The 22,866-nt window shown below is 48.2% G+C and overlaps 1 protein-coding gene across 10 annotated transcripts in view; it reads right to left on the bottom strand.

The window, feature by feature from the left end:
- The window catches only part of pidd1 (p53-induced death domain protein 1), a 149,796-nt gene that overhangs the window by 61,158 nt on the left and 65,772 nt on the right, over window positions 1-22,866 (bottom strand). For all 10 annotated transcript variants that reach the window (XM_038807484.1, XM_038807485.1, XM_038807482.1 and 7 more), the window contains 3 exons: window positions 15,735-15,917; window positions 15,439-15,586; window positions 5,441-5,576 (listed from right to left, as the gene is read on the bottom strand). In XM_038807484.1, the coding sequence (XP_038663412.1) occupies window positions 5,441-5,576; window positions 15,439-15,586; window positions 15,735-15,917 (467 nt within the window). The remainder of the gene's footprint in view (window positions 1-5,440; window positions 5,577-15,438; window positions 15,587-15,734; window positions 15,918-22,866) is intronic.

Below are 22,866 nucleotides of genomic sequence, written 5' to 3'. Positions count from 1 at the left end.
AGATTTGACATTAGAACCAGCCACTTTTATTTAACATATTCAGAACAGCAGTAATTACTTCATTGCAGTCATGGGGAAAACAAATCAGCTCCCTTCCATATAAGAATTGGGTTTCTATGTCCAAATTATGTTCAGTCCGCATTCCTGGGCAGTTACTCATATTGAAAACAGAGAAACAGAATTATGTCCAAGGCTGTTTAGCTAAAATGACTTTGAACGTTGACATTTGACTTTTAGAGTTGGAGATCTAAGAGGACTCCTTTAACAAAATAATTTCCATTACATTCCAGAAGATACTATTGGTCAATTATTCCTTGGTTAGCTGGCTGACAGACACATTTGGAAACTATCGCCTTGCTTCAGAGTTTCCAAACCAACGACTGAGAATTCCACTGCAGCTATTTCAATCTACTCGATATGGAGTTCCCACTGCAACCAAAGCAAATATCCAGCATTCAGCTAAGCCCTGAAAACCTTTGCCTAAGCCAATTTAGCCAAGGCTAAAGGCTCCTGAGTTTCCACATGAATACTTCTGCAGGTGACATCCTGCATAGCATACTAGCATAATTCACTGGTAAACTTCCCTCTGCTTGTCCACTTAGGGCATTGTTTCATTTTTAAATTATTCAGAGTGACAAGGTGAACAATCCAGCTCCCAATGACATGTTTGCCACTACAGATCCTCTCAATAAACTGGGTTAACTGGTTAATCATTGACAGGATATTGGAAGATTGCTGAGCTGCTTCACTCATGCATTGGCCACAAAGATCACAAGATAAGGTCAGTTCAAATCCAATCTACCAGCACCAGGGGTGTTAGTTTGTACCCACTGTGACCCCCTCTGGGGGACTCCGTAATCTGGCACATCATAATTGAAGGGTCTTTTGTTTTTCTGCCTCCATAGATAGTTCAGGCAGTTCCCTATTTGCCCCCCCCCCCCCCTCACCAACACTCCAACTCCCTCCCTCCCCACCACCCTACTTTCCCTTCACTCCCCACCACCCCCTTCCTTTCCCTTCTGTTGTGTGGTAGGCTATATTGGGGGTATTGCGGTACCTAGGTGGGCTGTACCTTATACTGTAGTATGAGTGGTAGAACCTGCCTGCTGGTTCCGACCAGCAGGCAGAGCATAAGAGTCTGTGTTTCAGCCACAGCAGTCATTCTGTAACGGAGCTGCTGGGGTAACTACTTGTTCATTAAAGCCTTCAATTGGACTACAATCTCGCTTCAGTAGTGATTGATCGTGCATCAATTTAATGAACAAAATTGAAGAATGGCTGCTCTCCGCATCAAGCCTGAGTGTCTACAAATCAACCCCCACGCGGCAAATGCAGCAACTTTTAAACATTGGCTGGCATGTTTCAACGGATACATCAGGACGGCCCCGACTACCCCCACGGAGGAACAGAAAATGCAAGTCCTCCACTCAAGGGTGAGCCCAGAAATCTACCCGAAGACGTGGACGGTTTCGAGGACGTAATGACTTTGTTAAAAGAGCACTACGTCCGCACTATGAATCAGGTATACGCTCGGCATCTTTTAGCTACCAGACGGCAGATCCCAGGGGAATCACTGGACGATTTTTAACGCGCATTGTTAGTGTTCGGTAGAAACTGTAACTGTCCACATGTCTCAGCCAATGACCACACCGAACTCTTAATACGGGATGCTTTTGTTGTGGGCATGCTGTCCTCTAAAATCCACCAGCGACTGCTGGGAAACGACATGCTAGGGCTTAAAGAGGCATGGAAACTTGCGCACTCCCTAGATGTAGGCTCCCGCAAAGCCCAGGCCTACGTTCTCGACCGCACGGTACCCGCATGGACAAGGTGGACTCCACCCGCGGCAGATTCCAAAGCACTCCTAAATTCCCCACAAGCTTGCGCAGTGCGGCAGCCAGGAAACCCCGGGGGGGGGGGGGGGGGGGGGGGGGGGGGGAATGCTATTTTTGCGGGCAAAACAAACACTCCCGGCAACGGTGCCCGGCCCGATCCACAATCTGCAAAGGCTGCGGGAAGAAGCAGTATGCCAGGTCCGGTCGGCCCGCCGCTGTCTCCACAGGCGAACTGAACCCACTGCCATTCGTCTCCTCAGGCCATGTGCGATTCATGGGGCAGCCATCTTGGATGACGTCTCAGGACCCTGACTCGGGTGGCCGTGTATCGCCCGACGAGATCGCTCAGCTTCTGCCACAACTTGCCTCAGTGACACTGGACCAGTCTCGGCCCCGAACGCTTTCAACTGCTACGACGACGGTACTCATCAACAGGCACAAGACATCCTGCTTGATCAACTCTGGGAGCACGGAGAGCTTCATCCATCCCAATACGGTAAGACACTGCTCCCTCGCTGTACACCCAATTAAACAAAAGATCTCCCTGGTCTCTGGGTCCCACTCTGTGGAGATCCGGGGGTACTGCACAGCCAACCTCACGGTCCAGGTCGTGGAGTTCAATAACTTCCGACTCTACGTCCTCCCCCATCTCTGGGCTGCCACACTCCTGGGACTGGACTTCCAGTGTAACCTGCAAAGTTTAATGTTCAAATTCGGTGGTCCCATACCCCCCCCCCCCCCTCCCCCTGACCGTCTGCGGCCTCGTGATCCTCAAGGTCGACCCGCCTTCCCTGTTTGCAAATCTTACCCCCTATTGCAAACCCGTCGCCACCAGGAGCAGATGGTATAGTGCCCAGGACCTGACCTTCATTAGGTCGGACATCCAACGGTTACTAAAGGAAGGCATTATCGAGGCCTGCAACAGCCCCTGGAGAACTCAAGTGGTGGTTGTAAAGACCGGGGAGAAACATGGGATGGTCATAGACGACAGTTAGACCATACGCAGCTCGACACGTATCCTCTCCCCCCGCATATCTGAAATGGTCAACCAGATAGTGCAATACAAGGTTTTCTCCACAGTAGACCTTAAATCAGCCTACCACCAGCTCCCCATTCGCCCAGACGACCGCAAGTGCACTGCATTCAAAGCAGATGGGCGGCTCTACCACTTTCTAAGGGTTCCCTTTGGTGTCACAAATGGGGTCTCGGTCTTCCAACGGGAGATGGACCGAATGGTTGACTGGTACGGCCTGCGGTCCACTTTCCCGTAGCTCGACAATATCACCATCTGCGGCCACGACCAGCTGGACCACAACACCATCCTCCGCAAATTCCTCTATACCGCAAAAATCCTTAACTTAACCTATAACAAGGACAAATGCGGGTTTAGCACCAATCGCCTAGCCATCCTTGGCTGCGTAGTGCATGATGGAGTCATAGGCCCAAATCCCAAACGCATGCGCCCCCTCATGGGGTTTCCCCACCCACACTGCCCCAAGGCCCTGGAAGGTTGCCTGGGCTGCTTTGCTTATTACGCCCAGTGGGTCCCTAATTACCCGGACAAGGCCCGCCCACTAATCCAGTCCACGGTTTTTCCCCTATCGGCAGAGGTCCGCCAGGCTTTCAGTCGCATCAAAGCCGACATCGCCAGGGCGACGATGCACTCAATCGATGAGTCCCTCCACTTCCAGGTCGAGAGCGACGCATCAGACGTAGCTCTGGCTGCCACCCTCAATCAGGCGGGCAGACCCGTGGCCTTCTTTTCACGCACCCTCCACGCCTCAGAAATCCACCATTCCTCCGTCGAGAAGGAGGCCCAAGCCATCGTTGAAGCAGTGCGGCACTGGAGGCATTACCTGGCCGGCAGGAGATTCACTCTCCTCACTGACCAACGGTCGGTAGCCTTCATATTTGACAATGCACAGCGGGGCAAAATTAAGAATGATAAGATCTTACGGTGGAGGATCGAGCTCTCCACCTATAATTACGAGATCCTGTATCGTCCCGGGAAGCTCAACGAGCCTCCTGATGCCCTGTCCCGCGGCACTTGTGCCAGTGTACAAGTAGACCGACTCCGGACCCTCCACGACAACCTCTGCCACCCGGGGGTCACCCGGCTCTTCCACTTTGTTAAAACCCGCAATCTGCCCTACTCCATCGAGGCGGTCAGGGCCATAACCAGAAACTGCCAAATCTGCGCGGAGTGCAAGCCGCACTTCTACAGGCCAGAGAAAGAGCACCTAGTGAAGCCTTCCCGCCCCTTTGAACACCCTAGTACGCCTATGTGGAGCACCCCGATGGCTGACTAGTACGCCTATGTGGAGCACCCCGATGGCTGACAAGACATGGCCTCCCTCCGGGATCTGGCCCCCGCTGGATCTCCCCACCCCTCCCCACCAACTCCAACCATTTTTTCACCAGCGCACACCACCACAGCCCCCTTCCCAGGAGGATCCGTCCTCCCACTGGCCCCATCCGGATGCGATGAAGCTGAAGACGACATGCTCCCAGTGCCACGGATGCCCGAGCCAACGCCAGCATCACCGCCGGGACTGCGACGATCGCAGAGGACGACCAAGGCCCCTGACCAGTTGATAGTTTCATTGTAAAATGAATTGGTAAATAGTTGTCTGTAAATATGTGTATTGCATGTAAAAGCAATACCACTGGAAAAGCAAGGCCACCACCTCCATCGGACTCTTTTTTTAAACAGGGGGTGAATGTGGTAGGCTATATTAGGGGTATCGTGGTACCTAGGTGGGATGTACCTTATACTGTAATATGAGTGGTAGAACCTGCCTGCTGGTTCCGCCCAGCAGGCAGAGCATAAGAGTCTGTGTTTCACCCACAGCAGTCATTCTGTACCGGAGCTGCTGGGGTAACTACTTGTTCATTAAAGCCTTCAATTGGACTACAATCTCGCTTCAGTCGTGATTGATCGTGCATCATGTTGGTACAGGGGCGAGGGTATCTGATCTCTCCAGCGCAAAGTTTAATGCTTGTACCATTTGCTTTTTGTAGAAACGTGTTGTGAATTGTTTTAGTCATCAGAGTATTCATCCCCCCTCCCCGTACATTGGTACTGAGGGGAGGGTACCCTGTTTCCCCAACACAAAATTAGTGTTTGTACCGTTTGGCCTTGTATATATTTTTTACTGTTTTAATAAAAAGACATAGATAGTTCAGGCAGTGTCCTATTGGGCCCTCCCCACCACCCTCCTTTCCCCTCTCTCCCCACCACACCCCCTTTCTTTCCCTTCTGTTGGTACAGAGGCGAGGGTATCTGGTCTCTCCAGCGCAAAGTTTAGTGCTTGTACCTTTCGTTTTTAGTACAACTGTGTTGTGAACAGTTTTAATAATCAGAGTATCTTACCAACCCCCCCCTCCCCATACATTGGTACTGAGGGGAGGGTACCCTGTTTCTCCAACACAAGATTTGTGTTTGTACCATTTGGCCTTGCATATTTTTAAATAAAAATATATGGATCCACTGTGATCACAAGAGAGCCTGCTTGGCTCCCTCACATCGACAAGGAGGAGAGAATGTTCAAAAGTTGTCAGAATCAAAAAATGAGTCGGGAAAGTGAAACTTTACAAAATCTTACCACGAGAAATGGTTAACTTCAAAAAGAGCATACAAGTGAGTGAATTCCAGCGCCACCTGATTCGTAATATCCATCCAGTCTTGGACTTCTGGATCTCCAAGAAGTAAGTGTAATTTGGAGCGATCCATATTCGAACCTGGATGAGGAGTTAATTTTTTAAAAATCAAATCTTCAGATCTTTTAAAGCTGAATAGAATTACCAATTCCTCGTAAGTTATCAAAACAGAAATGTCCTGAAATGAGATACAAAAGTCTGAGAACACGATCGAACAGACTCAAAAACAGCTTCTTCCCCGCTGTTACCAGACTCCTAAACGACCCTCTTATGGAGTGACCTGATTAACACTACACCCCTGTATGCTTCACCCGATGCCGGTGTTATGCAGTTACATTGTGTACCTTGTGTTGCCCTATTGTGTAGTTTCTTTTATTTCCTTTTCTTTTCATGTACTTAATAATCTGTTGAGCTGCTCGCAGAAAAATACTTTTCACTGTACCTCGGTACACGTGACAATAAACAAATCCAAATCCAAATGGTACGTGATTCAAAAGTGATTTTATTTTTTGGCTTGAGTAGTTAGAAAAGTCAAAGGTACACAAATTCCAAATCATCCAGGCAGGTATCGTTTAGTGGAGATTATGCATATTTCCATGGAGTAGGTGAACAGCCATCCAAAGCTCTTCTCATCACTCCTCAACCAGCAGAGGTATGACTCAGAGTCCCTAACCACCCATTCTAACTACATATTGTGCAGGACTCTGGTACAGAAAATCATGCTTGGAAGTGGGGAAGAAAGGAAAATAAATACTGAGTATTAAAGTTAGGCAGACACGGGCGACAGCAACAAATTGTATTCATATGGCACCTCTAACACAGTAAAATGTCCCAAGGCTTTTCATTGAAGCATTATCAAACAACATGCAAGGCCTCACAGCTGTATGTTTTTCGGTGGTGGGAGGTGGCACACCATTCGTTGGTTGCTCCTGCCGCTGGGAATTCCCACTGAAGCTACCTCACGCCATCTTGGGAAAACCTGCAGGATGGGGCTGCCAGTGGAAACAGAGAAACCCACCACCAGCAAACAGCCAGAGAATTCTGACCTATTTTAACAAATGTCATGTGTGACTGTGGATTTGTCTTTGCAATGAAGTGACCCAAATTCCATGGATGTTGATGAAACGTAAAGCACCCGAGGAGGATAGTTATCACAGAATGACCAATTTCAACATAATCTGAGATTCAGAAATACCAATGATCGAGAATCAAGCACATTAGTTTCAAAAAATCAGCCTTTAAGGTGCAGCAAATTGTTGGTTAGGGAGGAAGAATTTGTTCAATGGTATGTCAATAAAGGACAATTAAACTTCCTTAAAATCAAAATACTGAAATTCAAAATATATATCCATCATTAGCAAATGTAGATGAAAAAGTATGATCCTAAATGGATTCACTAAGTAGTCAGAAATGAAAAATAACCTCTCAAAATCCTGTACAGCGAATGTTGAAGGAGATGAATAGAGACAACCAGAAAATTTACAAGGATGTCAGAGCAAAGCAAAACATGGAAAAAAAACACAACTGCAAAACAGAACAGTAAGAAGGCAGCTGGAGGGTATTTGAAGATGCTCACGAAACCAAAACAGTGGACTACATATTCCGAATATTCACTATGGAAAATATGAGCAACAAACCCATCCCAACTGCAATAACATAAGAATTCACGACTCCAATATAAATGACTTTAAAACCCCAGGGACAGAGTGTTTGGCATTTTCATCTTGGGCGAATTTTTCAATCCAGGTGCAAACAATGCCGAAAGTTACTTTATTTCCATTGCCAAACATCAAATCTGCCATGAAACAGCACGCTCCAGCAGTGTTTAGCATGTGATTTTTAAAAAATTGTTTTGAGAACTATTCCTTGATATATTTAAGAGTGGTAACTTGCTGCAGTTTTACTAATGCATTGGTGGTTAATTTGAGCTGTGGGAGTGATCAGTAAGATGGGTAAGGCCCGAGACTTCCAGTGGTGGACATGGGCTGAGTGGTCTCACATTTGGTGGCTCCCGCTCAAGGTGGATTTTTTAGGTCTTTTCCCACCCAAATGGTGTAGTATTCGAGGGCAAACGGTACAGCAGTGCTCAGGGAAGGCAATACTCCTCTGGTGTAGTTGATGCATCGATCCACGGACAAGGAGCGCCATGAGAAAGAAAGAGCAGTTGAAGCAGGAGAGTCTTGGTGGTGCGCCACAGGAAAAGATGATGGAGGGCAAGGGGACTATGCTGCCCGCCCAGTGGTCGACGGAGCAGCTGGTGGGGTTCTTGAACAACAAATTTCAGCAGCAGAGGAAAGAGGCCCTGGAAGGCCTGGCCAAGGTGGTGGAACCGCTGAGATCTGGGATTGAGCGAGTTGCGCAGACGCTGGAGTCCCAGGGCTGTGCGATTCAGAAAGTGGAGGAAGCGTTGGGGGAGCACAAAGAGCGTTTGGCCTCGTTGGTGGCAGAGGAGGAAGTGATGCGGGAAAGCCAGAAGAGGCTGAGACAGAAGGTGGAGAATGTTTCCATGAGGCAAAATGTGAGGATTGTCGGGTTCCTGAAGGCATTGAAGGTGCAGAGGCCGCTGTGTATGAAGTGAGTATGCTGGAGACGTTGATGGGGGAGGTGACCTTTGATTGTCCTCTCGAGGTGGACCGATTGCACTTGGCACTGAGGAGAAGGCCGCAGGTGGGCGAGCCGCCAAGGTTGATGGTGTAGGCGGCACGGTAGCACAGTGGTTAGCACTGTCGCTTCACAGCTCCACGGTCCAAGGTTCGATTCCCGGCTTGGGTCACTGTCTGTGCGGAGTCTGCACGTTCTCTGCGTGGCTTTCCTCCGGGTGCTCCGGTTTCCTCCCACAGTCTAAGGATGTGCAGGTTAGGTGGATTGGACATGCTAAATTGCCCTTTAGTGTTCAAAATGTTAGGTGGGGTCACTGGATTACGGGGATAGGCTGGGGGTGTGGGCTTCGTGCTCTTTCCAAGGGCTGGTGCATACTCGATGGGTCGAGTGGCCTCCTTCTGCACTGTAAATTCTATGGTGCTGCCGCTGCATCACTTTTTGAATAAGGAAAAGATTCTTTGATTAGCGAGGCAGACCAAGAGGTGTACCTGGGAAGGAAGCAAACGGCGGGTCTGCCAAGACCTGGGAGTAGAGGCGGCGAAGAGGAGTGCTGGGTTCAACCCAATTAAGGCTGCTCTCTTTGAGAAGGGGGTGCAACTTGGGGTATTATACTCTGCCCGACTGTGGGTGACTTTCCAGAAACGGGAGTTTTATTTTGACAGGCGAGAGGAGGCGGTGGTCTTTAAGAGGGGCAATGAACTGGGATGAGTTTTTTTGTGCTTTGTTAAGAGTCTGGGGGTGGTTATTTTGGGACAGGTCTGGGCGGGGGAGCAGTGATGGTGAGTGTGCTATTTGTTATTCTTTGGGGGTTGATGGTCAGGGGTGGGACAGTTACAGAGGGCCAGTGTATGAGTACGGGGAAAAGGTAAGCAGGATGTTGGCCCATCAATTGAGGAAGTTGGAGGCAGCGAGGGAGATCGGCAGAGTTAGGGATGATAAGGGTAAGTCCATGATGGACCCGAAGGGGTGAATGTGGTGTTTGAGACCGTATATAGGAGGCTCTACAAATCGGAGCTACCGGCCGGGAGGAGGGGATGTCGCGGTTCCTGGATGGGTTAGAGTTTCCCAAAGTGGAGGAGGGGCTGATGCAGTGTCTGGGGGCCCGAATTGGGCTGAGGAAAGTAATGGATGGTATGGGGACGATGCAAGGAGGGAAGGCTCCGGGGCAGATGAGTTCCCGGTGCACGTGAGAGAAGTATGAAACCTCCTTGCCCTCGGCCTCCTGAACCACCACGCGTATAAAAAGTTTGGGGATGACCTGGGGCCACTGCTGGTGAGGGTGTCTAATGAAGCGAGGGAGAGGGGGGAATTCCCCGCGACATTGCCGCAGGCTTCCATCGCCCTGATTTTGAAGAAGGATAAGGATCCGGTGCAGTGTGGGTTGTACCAGCCAAAATTGTTATTGAATGTTGATGCCAAGTTATTGTTGAAGGTGTTGGCATCGCAAATTGAGGACTGTGTGCTGGAGGTGATAGGCGAGGATCAGACAGGTTTTGTGAAGAGAAGGAAGTTGTTGGTAAATATGTGGCGAGTACTCAATGTAATTATGATGCCTTCGGAGGGGCAGGAGATGGAGGTAGTGGTGGCAATGGATGCAGAGAAGGTTTTTGATCGGGAGTGGGTGTATCTGTTGGAGGTGCTGGGCGGTTCAGACTTGGGCAGGGGTTTGTGGATTGGGTCCAGTTGCTATACAAGGCGTCGGTTACGAGTGTGGAGGCAAACCGAGTCAGTTCAGGGTACTTTGAGCTCCACCACGGGATGAGGCAGGGGTGCCCACTCTTCCCGTTGCTCTTCACCTTGGCAATAGAGCCGTTGGCAATGGTGCTTAGGGCGTCAAGGGATTAGAGCGGGAGAGGCATCGAACACAAGGTCTCTTGTATGTCGATGACCTGTTATTGTATATCCAGGACCTGGTGGGCAGCATGGGAGGTATTGTGGAGATTTTGAGGGAACTTGACCAATTTTTGGGATACATATTAAACATGGGAAAGAGTGATGTGTCCCCGATCAATGCCAGAGGGCAGAAAGGGGGGTCTGGGGAGTTGCTGTTCAGGGTGGTGGGCAACGTTTTTGAGGGCTTTGCCGTTGTCGCCTTTACAGTTGTCGCCTCCCAGGTACTCTGCGAGCCAAACTGGGGGTGTTGGCCCCAAGGGTGTGCGGACAGTGGATGCAACATTTGGAGCTGGACGGTGCCTCGGTGTGGGAGCCAATCTGCGATAACCATAGGTTTGCACTGGCGGCGCTGGGTGCGAGGTTTAGGGGATGGCAGCAGGCGGGACAGAACACTTTGAGGATTTCTTTATAGGGGGAAAATCTTCGGGCCTGGAGGACGTGGAGGAAGTGTATGTGTTGCCAAAGGGGAATGGCTTTAGATACCTGCAGGTTCGAGACTGCATGAGGAAAGAGGTGCTGTCCTTTCCTGAGCTGCCACCCCTGGGGTTGCAGGACAAGGTGCTATCTCAGGATGAGATAAGGGAAGGGGAGGTATATATATATAAGGAACTGATGGAGTGGTATGGAGCCCTGGTGGAGGATAATAAGCGTAAATAGGAGGAGGAGCTGGGAGGGTAGATGGGGGCTGAGACGTGGGTGGAGGCCTTGTGGAAGGTGAATGCATCCTTGTCATATGCGAGGTTAAGCCTCATCCAGTTTAAGGTGGTGCATAGGGCTCATGTGACGGTGACAAGGATGAATAGGTCCTTTGTGGGGTGAAGATAAGTGTGGGCAGTACGTGGATATGCGAATCATGCCCATATGTTCTGGCTGTGTCCAAGACTCAGGGGGTTCTCGAATGTGATGTCCGAGGTGTTGGGTGTGAAGGTGGTTCCGAGACCAGAGGTGGCAATATTTGGGGTGTTGGAAGACCTGGAAGTCAGGAGGTGCTTTGGCCTTTGTGTCCCTGCTAGCTCGGAGACGGATTTTGCTAGGGCAGTGGGACTTGGAGCCCTGAAACTGGGAATATGGGTGAGCGACCTGGCAGAATTCCTGAAGCTGGAAAAGGCCAAATTCGCTCTGAGGGGGTTGTCAGAGGGGTTCGCCATTTATCAACTTCTTTAAGGAGGATGTGGTAGGGTGTTGGTGTCAGGGGGCAGGTAGTTGTGGTTGTTTATTGAGTTGTTTTGTTCTTCTGATTTTTTGTGTATACATGTAAAAATGCCTTGGATAAAACATTTTAAATAAGATGGGCATCTAGCAAGTGTTTTGTTAAACCCGTGCAAAATTGGTGGAAATTCGAATAGGCTGGAAGTAATGTGCACTCAAAATTTCATGATTTTTGCATTTGGTTTGACTAATTTCAAGTGAATTGTGCAAAACAAATGCAGCATGATCCAGCGGGCACCCATTAATATATTTACATTAGTACGGTGAATCATAGTATGCATGAAGGAACATTTTTGAAAGGTAAATTCCAAAGGGTTTCCTCATGCCCCCATACCAATTGATGTTCCCCACCTACCCCCTTTGGCACCTCATGCATTCCATGCCAAGGTATGTCGTCCCCAAACAACCCCTTTGGCTCCTCATGCCAGGCTATGGCGCTTGCATGCCCATTCACTCACTATACACTGTATAGAACAATGAACCCTATAGTGATGTGTAAAGGAAGGGTGGCACATTGGCGCAGTGGTTAGCACTGCTACCTCATGGCACCGAGGACCCGGGTTCAATCCTGTCCCCGGCCACTGTTCACGTGGAGTTTGCACATTCTCCCAGTGTCTGCATGGGTCTCACCCCCACAACCCAACGATGTGCGGGTAGGTGGATTGGCCACGCTAAATTGCCCCTTAATTGGAAAACAGAAGAATTGAGCACTTTAAATTCATTTTTTTTTAAATGTGTAAAAGAAGCTTTAAAACAAAAACAGTCATTCATTGATAACTTTCCACTTTTATAAAGAGAACCCTCTTTTTTAGTACAGCCCAATAAAAGTGTCAATCATTTAGACTGTTTAAAGTTTCAACAGCTGAAACTGAAAGCACTTGAAACCTTGTTGTCTTGTGCAAACAAACATTGTGAAATTGATGGCATAGCTTAGAGAGCCAGAGTAGTTAATAAAGCAATATTTTCTCTGGGGTTCAGGTGCTTTATCAAGTTAATGGTTTTCTAGCCTCTCAGCCAATCCTCATTATTTATACTTGTGTTGATTCATTTACCTCGTAATATAGGCCCAGTCTGCCACCTTTGTATTTCAAGTCTCAGCTAGCGTGGTTTAAAGTATCATCAAGCCACCTTTGGCGGAGAACAATGAAGTCCCGGCTAAGAGTACATTCAATGTATTTGCTTCCCTTGGTTTCCTGAAAGCGATATTGAATATGGAGGGGTACTAATCAATCCATTGAAGGGGGACAGGTAGACTAAATTGATAGCAATGAGAGGCTCCCTTAACTGTAGAACAAGTGAATCTGTTGGGTTGTTAACAATCCGGCAGTTGTCATGGTTATTTTTCTGATACCATCTAAAGAAAATGACCAGATTCACAACCAAATGGGAATTGAACTCACACCTCTGGGTTGCTAATCCAGTGCCACAACAACGAGATAACCGTACTCTTTTGCCTCCAAAGGTCACCTAATAATTTTCTGCACAAAATGCCAACCATGAGGAGTCCGTTCGGGAACTTGAAAATTAATTTGATAAATCATGCATGAAGGCAGGTCAAAGGTAGACGGCATTCAATGCAGATAACCACACGTAGGAAGCAAAAAGTGCTCAATATAAGCATTTAATGAATGGTGCTGAAGCAGCTATGGTTCCTGCTGAAAGTGATCTCAGAGCTTTAGTAGACTTGCTGCTCATCTCTAACCACTAAATACCATTTAACAAAGCAAATTGAAAACTGAAGTACACAGCCAGAACAATAAAGGTCAAGTTGGAAGAAGTCTATCCAGTGATTCTCAAATTGGGGTACCCCAGGGGTCCATTGAGACTTTCCGGGGTCTGTGAAATAATTCCTCTGGCAAGAAAGATAAAGTGAAAAGCAAAAGGGTGATAAAAAGGTTTTTAAAAAGGCGTGTCACCCACATTGTAGAAATTAATGGTAGTTACCGTTAGTCCCATACAAGTAACTGACAAGATGTCCAATCCCAAAGCTCCCGAATGCTCGGCTTCTAAATAAGATAAGTAATACTGAGAAACTGAGCCAGGTTTGTACAGGTCTGTGGAATATTCCTGAGAATGCCACATTCAACTAAAATTGGAGAAAAGTAAACTGGTATATTTATCTGAAGTTGTTTTGTGAGATTAAAATAGCAACCTGCTTTGACCAGTTAGGCACCTAAATAATAATAATAATCTTTATTAGTGTCACAATTAGGCTTACATTAATACTGCAATGAAGTTACTGTGAAAATCCCCTAGTCGCCACACTCCAGGGTCTGTTTGGGTACACTGAGGGAGAATTCAGAATGTCCAATTCATCAAAGAAGCACATCTTTAGGGACTTGTGGGAGGAAACCGGAGCACCCGGAGGAAACCCACACAGACACGGGGACAACGTTCAGACTCCGCACTTACAGTGAGCCAAGCTGGGAATCAAATCCGAGTCCCTGGTGCTGTGAAGCAACAGTGCTAACCACTGTGCTACCAAATGGGGTGAGACAACAGTTAATACCTTTTTGGCTGATAGCTGGGTGTGATCTGTGACCTGACTGTGCTATTTATGCCATTAACAGGAAATCTTTAACCATGTTAAAAGCATCAATAAATTTTGCCCTTACCGTATCTGTTTGAAGAAGAACAAGCCCAGTATCACTTGTCTCTCCGTGTAAGCAGAATCGTCCATCCTTACTATCAGTCCAAGAAATCTCCCCTGTCCCCACTCTGAATGAGTCCTTGACATTCTTACTAAATTGTGGGGCCCATAATTGCCAAAATACTCCAGCTGTGGCCGAGCCAGTATTTTGTAAGGTTTATCATAACTTCATTGCTTGTGCTCTATGCCTTTATTTATAAAGCCAAGGATCGTACCTACCATCTGCCATTAGAGAGAGTCTAATCCACTTCCCCTTGACATTCAACGGCATTACTATCATCAAATCTCCCACCATTTTCAGGGTCACCAATAACCAGAAACTTAACTAGACTAGCCACATAAACAATATAGCTACAACACAGGTCAGGAGTTGGGTATCATGCAGTGAGAGACTCACCTCCTGCCTTCTAAGGCCTCAGAAATGTGCTGGAATTCTTTCCACTTGCCTGGATGAGTGCAGCTCCAAAAACACTCAAGAAGCTCGACATACAGGATGATGCACCCTGCTTGGCAGGCACCCCATCCATCAGCTGAAACATTCACTACCTCCACCACTGACACACAACAGCAGCAGTGTGTATCATTTACAAAGATGTACTGTGGTAGTTCGCCAAGACTCCTTCAACAGCACCTCTACCACTCAGGACAAGGGAAACAGGTACTCAAGAGTACCGCCACCTCACATTCCTAGCCAAGTCACACACCTTCCAGGTTTGAAACTCTGGCATCATTCCTTCACAGGGGCTGGGCAAAAATCCTGATCTTCACTATTAACAGCACAGTCGGAGTGTCTTCGCCGCCGGGACATGAGCATTTCAAAAAGGCGGCTCGCCACCACTTTCATAAGGGCAATTACGGATCGGCAATCACAACATCCCATGATTAATAAATAAAATTGTTTTCTCAATTTGTTCTGCCACCTTCAAAGAGCTGTCTGCCTACCCTTCTAGGTCTCTTTTAAATTGTTGCATTTAAATTTGATTCAGAGATGAAACAAAGCTCTTATCATCCATAATACGCCAGGGGCGCAATTCTCCGAAATGGAGACAGAGTGTTTGCGCCGTCGTGAACGCCGTCACGCTTCACGACGGTGCAAAACGGGCATGGAGACTATTGATTCTGGGCCCCACGGCGCTGGAGCGGTTCATGCTGCTCCAGCCTCCCTTCCCGGCGCCGAATGGGCGCCGTGCCAACCCGCACATCTGTAGTTAGGCCGCGCCAATCCGCGCATATGTGGGGGACTTCCTCAGCGCACCGGCCCCGATGCAACATGGCGGAGGGGTTCAGGGGCCGGCCGCATAATAAAGTAGGGTCGGGGCTGGAGAGGCCGGCCCGCCAATCGGTGGGCCCCGATCATGGGCAGACCCCATCAAAGGCCCCCCCCTCCCCCCAGGTGAAAGAGCGCTTTTCGCTGCCCACAGGCCGCCCCCGCAAATGGCGAGGAGCAGAGAATCGCCTGCCGGAGTCGGACCGGCGCCACCAGAAAAAATGGCGTGAACAGCGATTCTCCCATACGTCGTGGCATGAGAGAATCACGCCCCTAATCTCCCAATTACACTCCATTCCCTGCAGTGGTATTAAAACACTGACCTGTGACTCCACTCGGTAATGGAAGCTGAATCTTGACTGGCTTTAGGAAGTTGTCGGTTGCATTCTGTGATAAACAGAGCAAAGGACTTGCAACAGAGTCCTGATCATTCAGGAGCTCGCGTAATTCATCTACGGCAACTGGTAACACCTGTATGTAAATTCAAGGGGATTTTAAGTATCCGGTCGAGCAAGAAAACAGATGTAAATACAATCAGAAAACAAAACATTGTTTACTGGACAGAGATGATGTTAGATACTTTCTTTCCAGGGTGTAATATTTAATATGATACACACACCTGCATTTTCACACTGCGAGATTCATTCACTGCCCCAGGTGGAAAGGTCACTTTTATGTTGGGATCCACAGAAGAGAATAATCGGGTTCCCTCAAGGGGGACGGTACATTTATTCTCCTTCAGTCGAGAAATGACCAGGAACCAGGAGAAATGGAGCACACTGCAACAGGCTACATGTCGTGACTAGAAAGGAACAAAAAATTGGTTTGCATAAGGAATGAGTGGAAAAAGCTGCAGATAGTATGAGAATTAAACGTAGCAGTATAACCACAAGCCCGGACACCACATAAATCCACAAACTATTTCTACACTGGGGGATGAATCGGGCGGCAGTCACTCCTGCTCCTCCATAAAATCAGATGTCATGACCCAGGGTCCGGCATCCAATGTCATGACGCCAGTCTGCAACAATATGGAAGGTGATCGGAAGCCTGCCCGCTTTCTGGAAGCCAGCAATTAAATTCTAATTAGGGCAATTAAATTGCCAATGCGCTCAAATTATACGTGGCCCCCGCACAATTCTTCAAGGAGTGCACAGGCCAAACAAGGGGACGGATTCAAAGCAGCTTTTCATGGACAGCAATCCGGAGCATGGAGAGGGACTCGCTGTGAGAAGATGACAGCAGCACTGAGGTGAGAGGCATTTCATTTATTGATCCCAGGGTGAATCTCTCAGGGTAATGCAGGGTGGCATGACGGCGCAGTGGTTACAGAATCAATGTGTGATGCGTTGGGCTGAGTTCACCGCAGTCTGCGGTTTTTAGTGATCTTGGACCGAGCAGTTGCCATACCAGGCTGTGATGCAGCCGTATAGGATGCTTTCTATCTGTAGAAGTTTATATATAGACAATGTGTGGCCATCTGGGATGGCCACGTCCCGATTACAAAATGGACACTTTGCAAAGAATGCAGGGAAAATGGACAATGCTGAGAAAGCAAGCTGGAGCAAGGTTTGCCTGTTGATTGGAGCTGTAGCTCCCAGACAAGACCGATACATCAAAGCCATTACCATACTAATGAGCCAACTCCGGGGACAAAAGAGTAACATTTAGGTAAATGATACTAAGGCAGACACCCCGGTCGGTGCCAGAGGAGACGAGAACAAAGCAGGCCAACGGCCACCTAGGGCCCGCCCAGCAATCAGGGCAGCCACCCCTTTATTGGAGGAAATCGATAGGAACGATCAAGATGCGGTCCAATTAATTGGGACCAAGTTCAAGGCCCGCCCAAAAGCGCCGAAGCCCCTTTGGGTATAAGAAGAAGCCCCCAAGAGAGAATCGCTCTCTTGGCCTTGGCTCTCAGCGACGAGAGGCCTGCCTAGCAGCTGCACCAGAACAAGTAAGTCCAAAGTCAATGCACGCTACGAGACAGACGCTCCTTGCTACTATTCCGTACCAGTTCGACCCCAGCAGCCTCAGAACCGGACAATGGCCATTGTTCCTCTGACTGAGTGGGCGCCCGAAGCTAAGTATAGGCTTTAGCAGTAGTGATAGTTTAGTTGGTAGAGTTTTGTGCATGAGTATAATTGATTGTGTGTGTAAATAAATTAGCATTGATTTCGAACTTACTAACTGATGTATCGAGTCTTTGATCAGTATTCGGTTTTGAACCTTGTGGCAGTATCGAAAGATACCTGCTGACTCTTGAGCAAAAGTAATTAGAATTAAGGAAGGCGACCATATTAACCGCTATAAACAGAGCCAATTAAAGAGAGAACACAACGAGCAACATTTACTGTCGACCTCTGACGGGACTTGATTTAGAAGAGGCCTAACCACTCCAAGAGAACCCAAATTGGAATTGAGAATCCAATTAGAAACAGAAAAACCACAAGTGTAATCTTGAACAATACTGATCAATCCTCCGAGATTCGGAAGTGTGTTAATGCATGCTGAGTGCTGAATTTGGTGCATTTGAGTGCTATAGTCAGAGTTTGGTGACTGAGGGAGTTAGGTGAGGAGGGAGCAAGGTGCTACTTTCATTTAATTTCCGCAAAGAGCGAGAAGGGAGCCAGGAGTTTACAGAGTGCAGCTGACTGGGAGCAGAGTCGGAGGGCGGAGGTCCAGTTGGTCCACAGGGCAGTTGCATGCTCCTCCTGTAGGATGTGGGTGGTGAGGGATACAACCGGTGTCCCCGCTGACTATACCTGCGGGAAGTGCACCCAACTCCAGCTCCTCCGAGACCGTGTTAGGGAACTGGAGCTGGATGAAATTCGGATCTACCAGGAGGCAGACGGAGTTATCGAGATGAGTTACAGGGAGGTAGCCACACCCAAGGTACTGGACAAGAGTAGCTGTGTTACAGTCAGGGGAAAGAAAACTAACAGGTAGACAGTGCAGGGATCCCTCGTAGCCGTTCCCCTTCAAAATAAGTAGACCGTTTTGGATGCTGTTGGGGGGATGACCTACCAGGGGAAGGCTCTAGTGGCCAGGTCTCTGGCACTGAGTCTGGCTCTGGGGCTCAGAAGGGAAGGGGGGAGAATAAAAAAGCAATAGTAATAGGAGATTCAATGGTTAGGGGAATAGATAAGAGATTCTGTGGTCGCGAGCGAGACTCCCGGAAGGTATGTTGCCTCCCGGGTGCGAGGGCCAGGGATGTCTCGGATCGTGTCTTCAGGATCCTGAAGGGGGAGGGTGAGCAGCCAGAAGTCGTGGTGCACATTGGTACCAACGACATAGGTAGGAAAAGGGATGTGGAGGTAATAAACCAGTTTAGGGAATTAGGCTGGAAGTTAAAGGCCAGGACAGACAGAGTTGTCATGGTCTGTCATGTCTGGTTTGTTGCCGGTGCCACGTGATAGCGAGGCTAGGAATAGGGAGAGAGTGCAGTTGAACACGTGGCTGCAGGAATGGTGTAGGAGGGAGGGCTTCAGGTATTTGGATAATTGGAGCGCATTCTGGGGAAGGTGGGACCTGTACAAGCAGGACGGGTTGCATCTGAACCAGAGGGGCACCAATATAGAACATAGAACATAGAACAGTACAGCACAGAACAGGCCCTTCGGCCCTCAATGTTGTGCCGAGCCATGATCACCCTACTCAAACCCATGTATCCACCCTATACCCGTAACCCAACAACCTCCCCCTTAACCCTACTTTTATTAGGACACTACGGGCAATTTAGCATGGCCAATCCACCTAACCCGCACATCTTTGGACTGTGGGAGGAAACCGGAGCACCCGGAGGAAACCCATGCACACAGGGGGAGGACGTGCAGACTCCACACAGACAGTGACCCAGCCGGGAATCGAACCTGGGACCCTGGGGCTGTGAAGCATTTATGCTAACCACCATGCTACCCTGCTGCCCCCAATATCTTGGGAGGGAGGTTTTCTAATACTCTTCAGGAGGATTTAAACTAATTTGGCATGGGAATGGGAACCGGATTTGTAGTCCAGCAACTAAAGAAGCTGATATTCAGGATGCCAAAGCGTGTAGTGAGTCAGTGGGGAAGGTAACACTGACAAAGGAGAGTACTTGCAAGCAAGAAGATGGGTTGAAGTGTGTATACTTCAACGCAAGAAGCATCAGGAATAAGGTGGGTGAACGTAAGGCATGGATCGGTACTTGGGACTACGATGTGGTGGCCATCACGGAAACTTGGATAGAAGAGGGGCAGAAATGGTTGTTGGAGGTCCCTGGTTATAGATGTTTCAACAAGATTAGGGAGAGTGGTAAGAGAGGTGGGGGGTGGGGGGGAGGGGGGGGGGGCGGCATTGTTAATTAGAGATAGTATAACAGCGGCAGAAAGGCAGTTCAAGGAGGATCTGCCTACTGAGGTAGTATGGGTTGAAGTCAGAAATAGGAAAGGAGCAGTCACCTTGTTGGGAGTTTTCTATAGGCCCCCCAATATCAGCAGAGATGTGGAGGAACAGATTGGGAAACAGATTTTGGAAAGGTGCAGAAGTCACAGGGTAGTAGTCATGGGTGACTTCAACTTCCCAAACATTGAGTGGAAACTCTTTAGATCAAATAGTTTGGATGGGGTGGTGTTTGTGCAGTGTGTCCAGGAAGCTTTTCTAACACAGTATGTAGATTGTCCGACCAGAGGGGAGGCCATATTGGATTTGGTACTTGGTAATGAACCAGGCCAGGTGATAGATTTGTTAGTGGGGGAGCATTTTGGAGGTAGTGACCACAATTCTGTGACTTTCACTTTAGTAATGGAGAGGGATAGGTGCGTGCAACAGGGTATGGTTTACAATTGGGGGAAGGGTAAATACAATGCTGTCAGACAGGAATTGAAGTGTAGAAGTTGGGAACATAGGCTGTCAGGGAAGGACACAAGTGAAATGTGGAACTTGTTCAAGGAACAGGTACTACATGTCTTTGATGTGTATGTCCCTGTCAGGCAGGGAAGAGATGGTCGAGTGAGGGAACCATGGTTGACAAGAGAGGTTGAATGTCTTGTTGAGAGGAAGAAGGAGACTTATGTAAGGCTGAGGAAACAAGGTTCAGACAGGGCGCTGGAGGGATACAAGATAGCCAGGAGGGAACTGAAGAAAGGGATTAGGAGAGCTATCTTTGGCAAAAATCTGGGAAAAATCTTTGGCGGGTAGGATCAAGGAAAACCCAAGGCCTTTTACACATATGTGAGAAATATGAGAATGACTAGAGCGAGGGTAGGTCCGATCAAGGACAGTAGCGGGAGATTGTGTATTGAGTCTGAAGAGATAGGAGAGGTCTTGAATGAGTACTTTTCTTCAGTATTTACAAACGAGAGGGGCCATATTGTTGGAGAGGACAGTGGGAAACAGACTGGTAAGCTCGAGGAGATACTTGTTAGGAAGGAAGATGTGTTGGGCGTTTTGAAAAACTTGAGGATAGACAAGTCCCCCGGGCCTGACGGGATATATCCAAGGATTCTATGGGAAGCAAGAAATGAAATTGCAGAGCCGTTGGCAATGATCTTTTCGTCCTCGCTGTCAACAGGGGTGGTACCAGGGGATTGGAGAGTGGCGAATGTTGTGCGCCTGTTCAAAAAAGGGAATAGGGATAACCCTGGGAATTACAGGCCAGTTAGTCTTACTTCGGTGGTTGGCAAAGTAATGGAAAGGGTACTGAGGGATAGGATTTCTGAGCATCTGGAAAGACACTGCTTGATTAGGGATAGTCAGCACGGATTTGTGAGGGGTAGGTCTTGCCTTACAAGTCTTATTGACTTCTTTGAGGAGGTGACCAAGCATGTGGATGAAGGTAAAGCAGTGGATGTAGTGTACATAGATTTTAGTAAGGCATTTGATAAGGTTCCCCATGGTAGGCTTATGCAGAAAGTAAGGAGGCATGGGATATTGGGAAATTTGGCCAGTTGGATAACGAACTGGCTAACCAATAGAAGTCAGAGAGTGGTGGTGGATGGCAAATATTCAGCCTGGAGCCCAGTTACCAGTGGCGTACCGCAGGGATCAGTTCTGGGTCCTCAGCTGTTTGTGATTTTCATTAATGACTTGGATGAGGGAGTTGAAGGGTGGGTCAGTAAATTTGCAGATGATACGAAGATTGGTGGAGTTGGAGATAGTGAGAGGGCTGTTGTTGGCTGCAAAGAGACATAGATAGGATGCAGGGCTGGGCTGAGAAGTGGCAGATGGCGTTTAACCCTGACAAGTGTGAGGTTGTCCATTTTGGAAGGACAAATATGAATGGGGAATACAGGGTTAATGGCAGGGTCCTTGGCAATGTAGAGGAGCAGAGAGATCTTGGGGTCTATGTTCATAGATCTTTGAAAGTTGCCACTCAATTGGATAGAGCTGTGAAGAAGGCCTAGCGTTCATTAACAGAGGGATTGAGTTTAAGAGTGTGAGGTGATGATGCAGCTGTACAAAACCTTGGTACGGCCACATTTGGAGTACTGTGTGCAGTTCTAGTCGCCTCATTTTAGGAAGGATGTGGAAGCTTTGGAAAAGGTGCAACGGAGATTTACCAGGATGTTGCCTGGAATGGAGAGTAGGTCTTACGAGGAAAGGTTGAGGGTGCTAGGCCTTTTCTCATTAGAACGGAGAAGGATGAGGGGCGACTTGATAGAGGTTTATACGATGATCAGGGAAATAGATAAAGTAGACAGTCAGAGACTTTTTCCCCGGGTGGAACAAACCATTACAAGGTGACATAAATTTAAGGTGAATGGTGGAAGATATAGGGGGGAATGTCAGAGGCAGGTTCTTTACCCAGAGAGGTGGGGGCATGGAATGCACTGCCTGTGGAAGTAGTTGAGTTGGAAACAGGGACCTTCAAGCGGCTTTTGGATAGGTACATGGATTATGGTAGAATAATATAGTGTAGATTAATTTGTTCTTTTTTTTAAAATTTAGAATACCCAATTCATTTTCCAATTAAGGGGCAATTTTAGCGTGGCCAATCCACCTACTCTGCACATCTTTGGGTTGTGGGGGCGAAACCCACGCAAACACGGGGAGAATGTGCAAACTCCACACAGACAGTGACCCGATTAATTTGTTCTTAAGGGAAGCACGGTAGCATTGTGGATAGCACAATTGCTTCACAGCTCCAGGGTCCCAGGTTCGATTTCGGCTTGGGTCACTGCCTGTGTGGATTCTGCACATCCTCCCCGTGTGTGCGTGGGTTTCCTCCGGGTGCTCCGGTTTCCTCCCACAGTCCAAAGATGTGCAGGTTGGGTGGATTGGCCATGATAAATTGCCCTTAGATTATCATAGAATTTTGGACACTATGATTAAACTAGGACAAAAGTTCGGCACAACATTGTGGGCCGAAGGGCCTGTTCTGTGCTGTATTTCTCTATGTTCTGTGTTCATGCATACTAACAGGGATATAAGTTAAACCTGAGAGATTTTGTTGCGTAAAACTGTCGGGAGTTTTGTAGGCCGGAAAATAGCGTAAGCCGTACCCATGTTTACACCACCACTTTCAGTAGAGAACCTAGGTAGAGAAGATGGCAATGAAGGCAATGGAATGCCTTATGAACCTCCAGGAATTAGAGGTCGCAGCGACCAGTAGAGTAGGACAGTGTGCCATATGGGAAGATGAGATCAGAAAATATCTCAAAGGGAAAGGATGGCCCCTTTGGAATTAATTCTGCGCCAATGACGAAACAGGTCCCGGGGGTATAGGACATACTTGGTGGGAGAACCTGTCAGAGATCCACAAGAAGAGCTTA

This window comes from Scyliorhinus canicula, chromosome 9 (genome assembly GCF_902713615.1).
Source record: "Scyliorhinus canicula chromosome 9, sScyCan1.1, whole genome shotgun sequence".
NCBI classification, from domain to species: Eukaryota; Metazoa; Chordata; class Chondrichthyes; order Carcharhiniformes; family Scyliorhinidae; genus Scyliorhinus; species Scyliorhinus canicula.
Note: the sequence above shows the minus strand (reverse complement) of the source record. Positions and strands in the feature narration are given on the sequence as shown.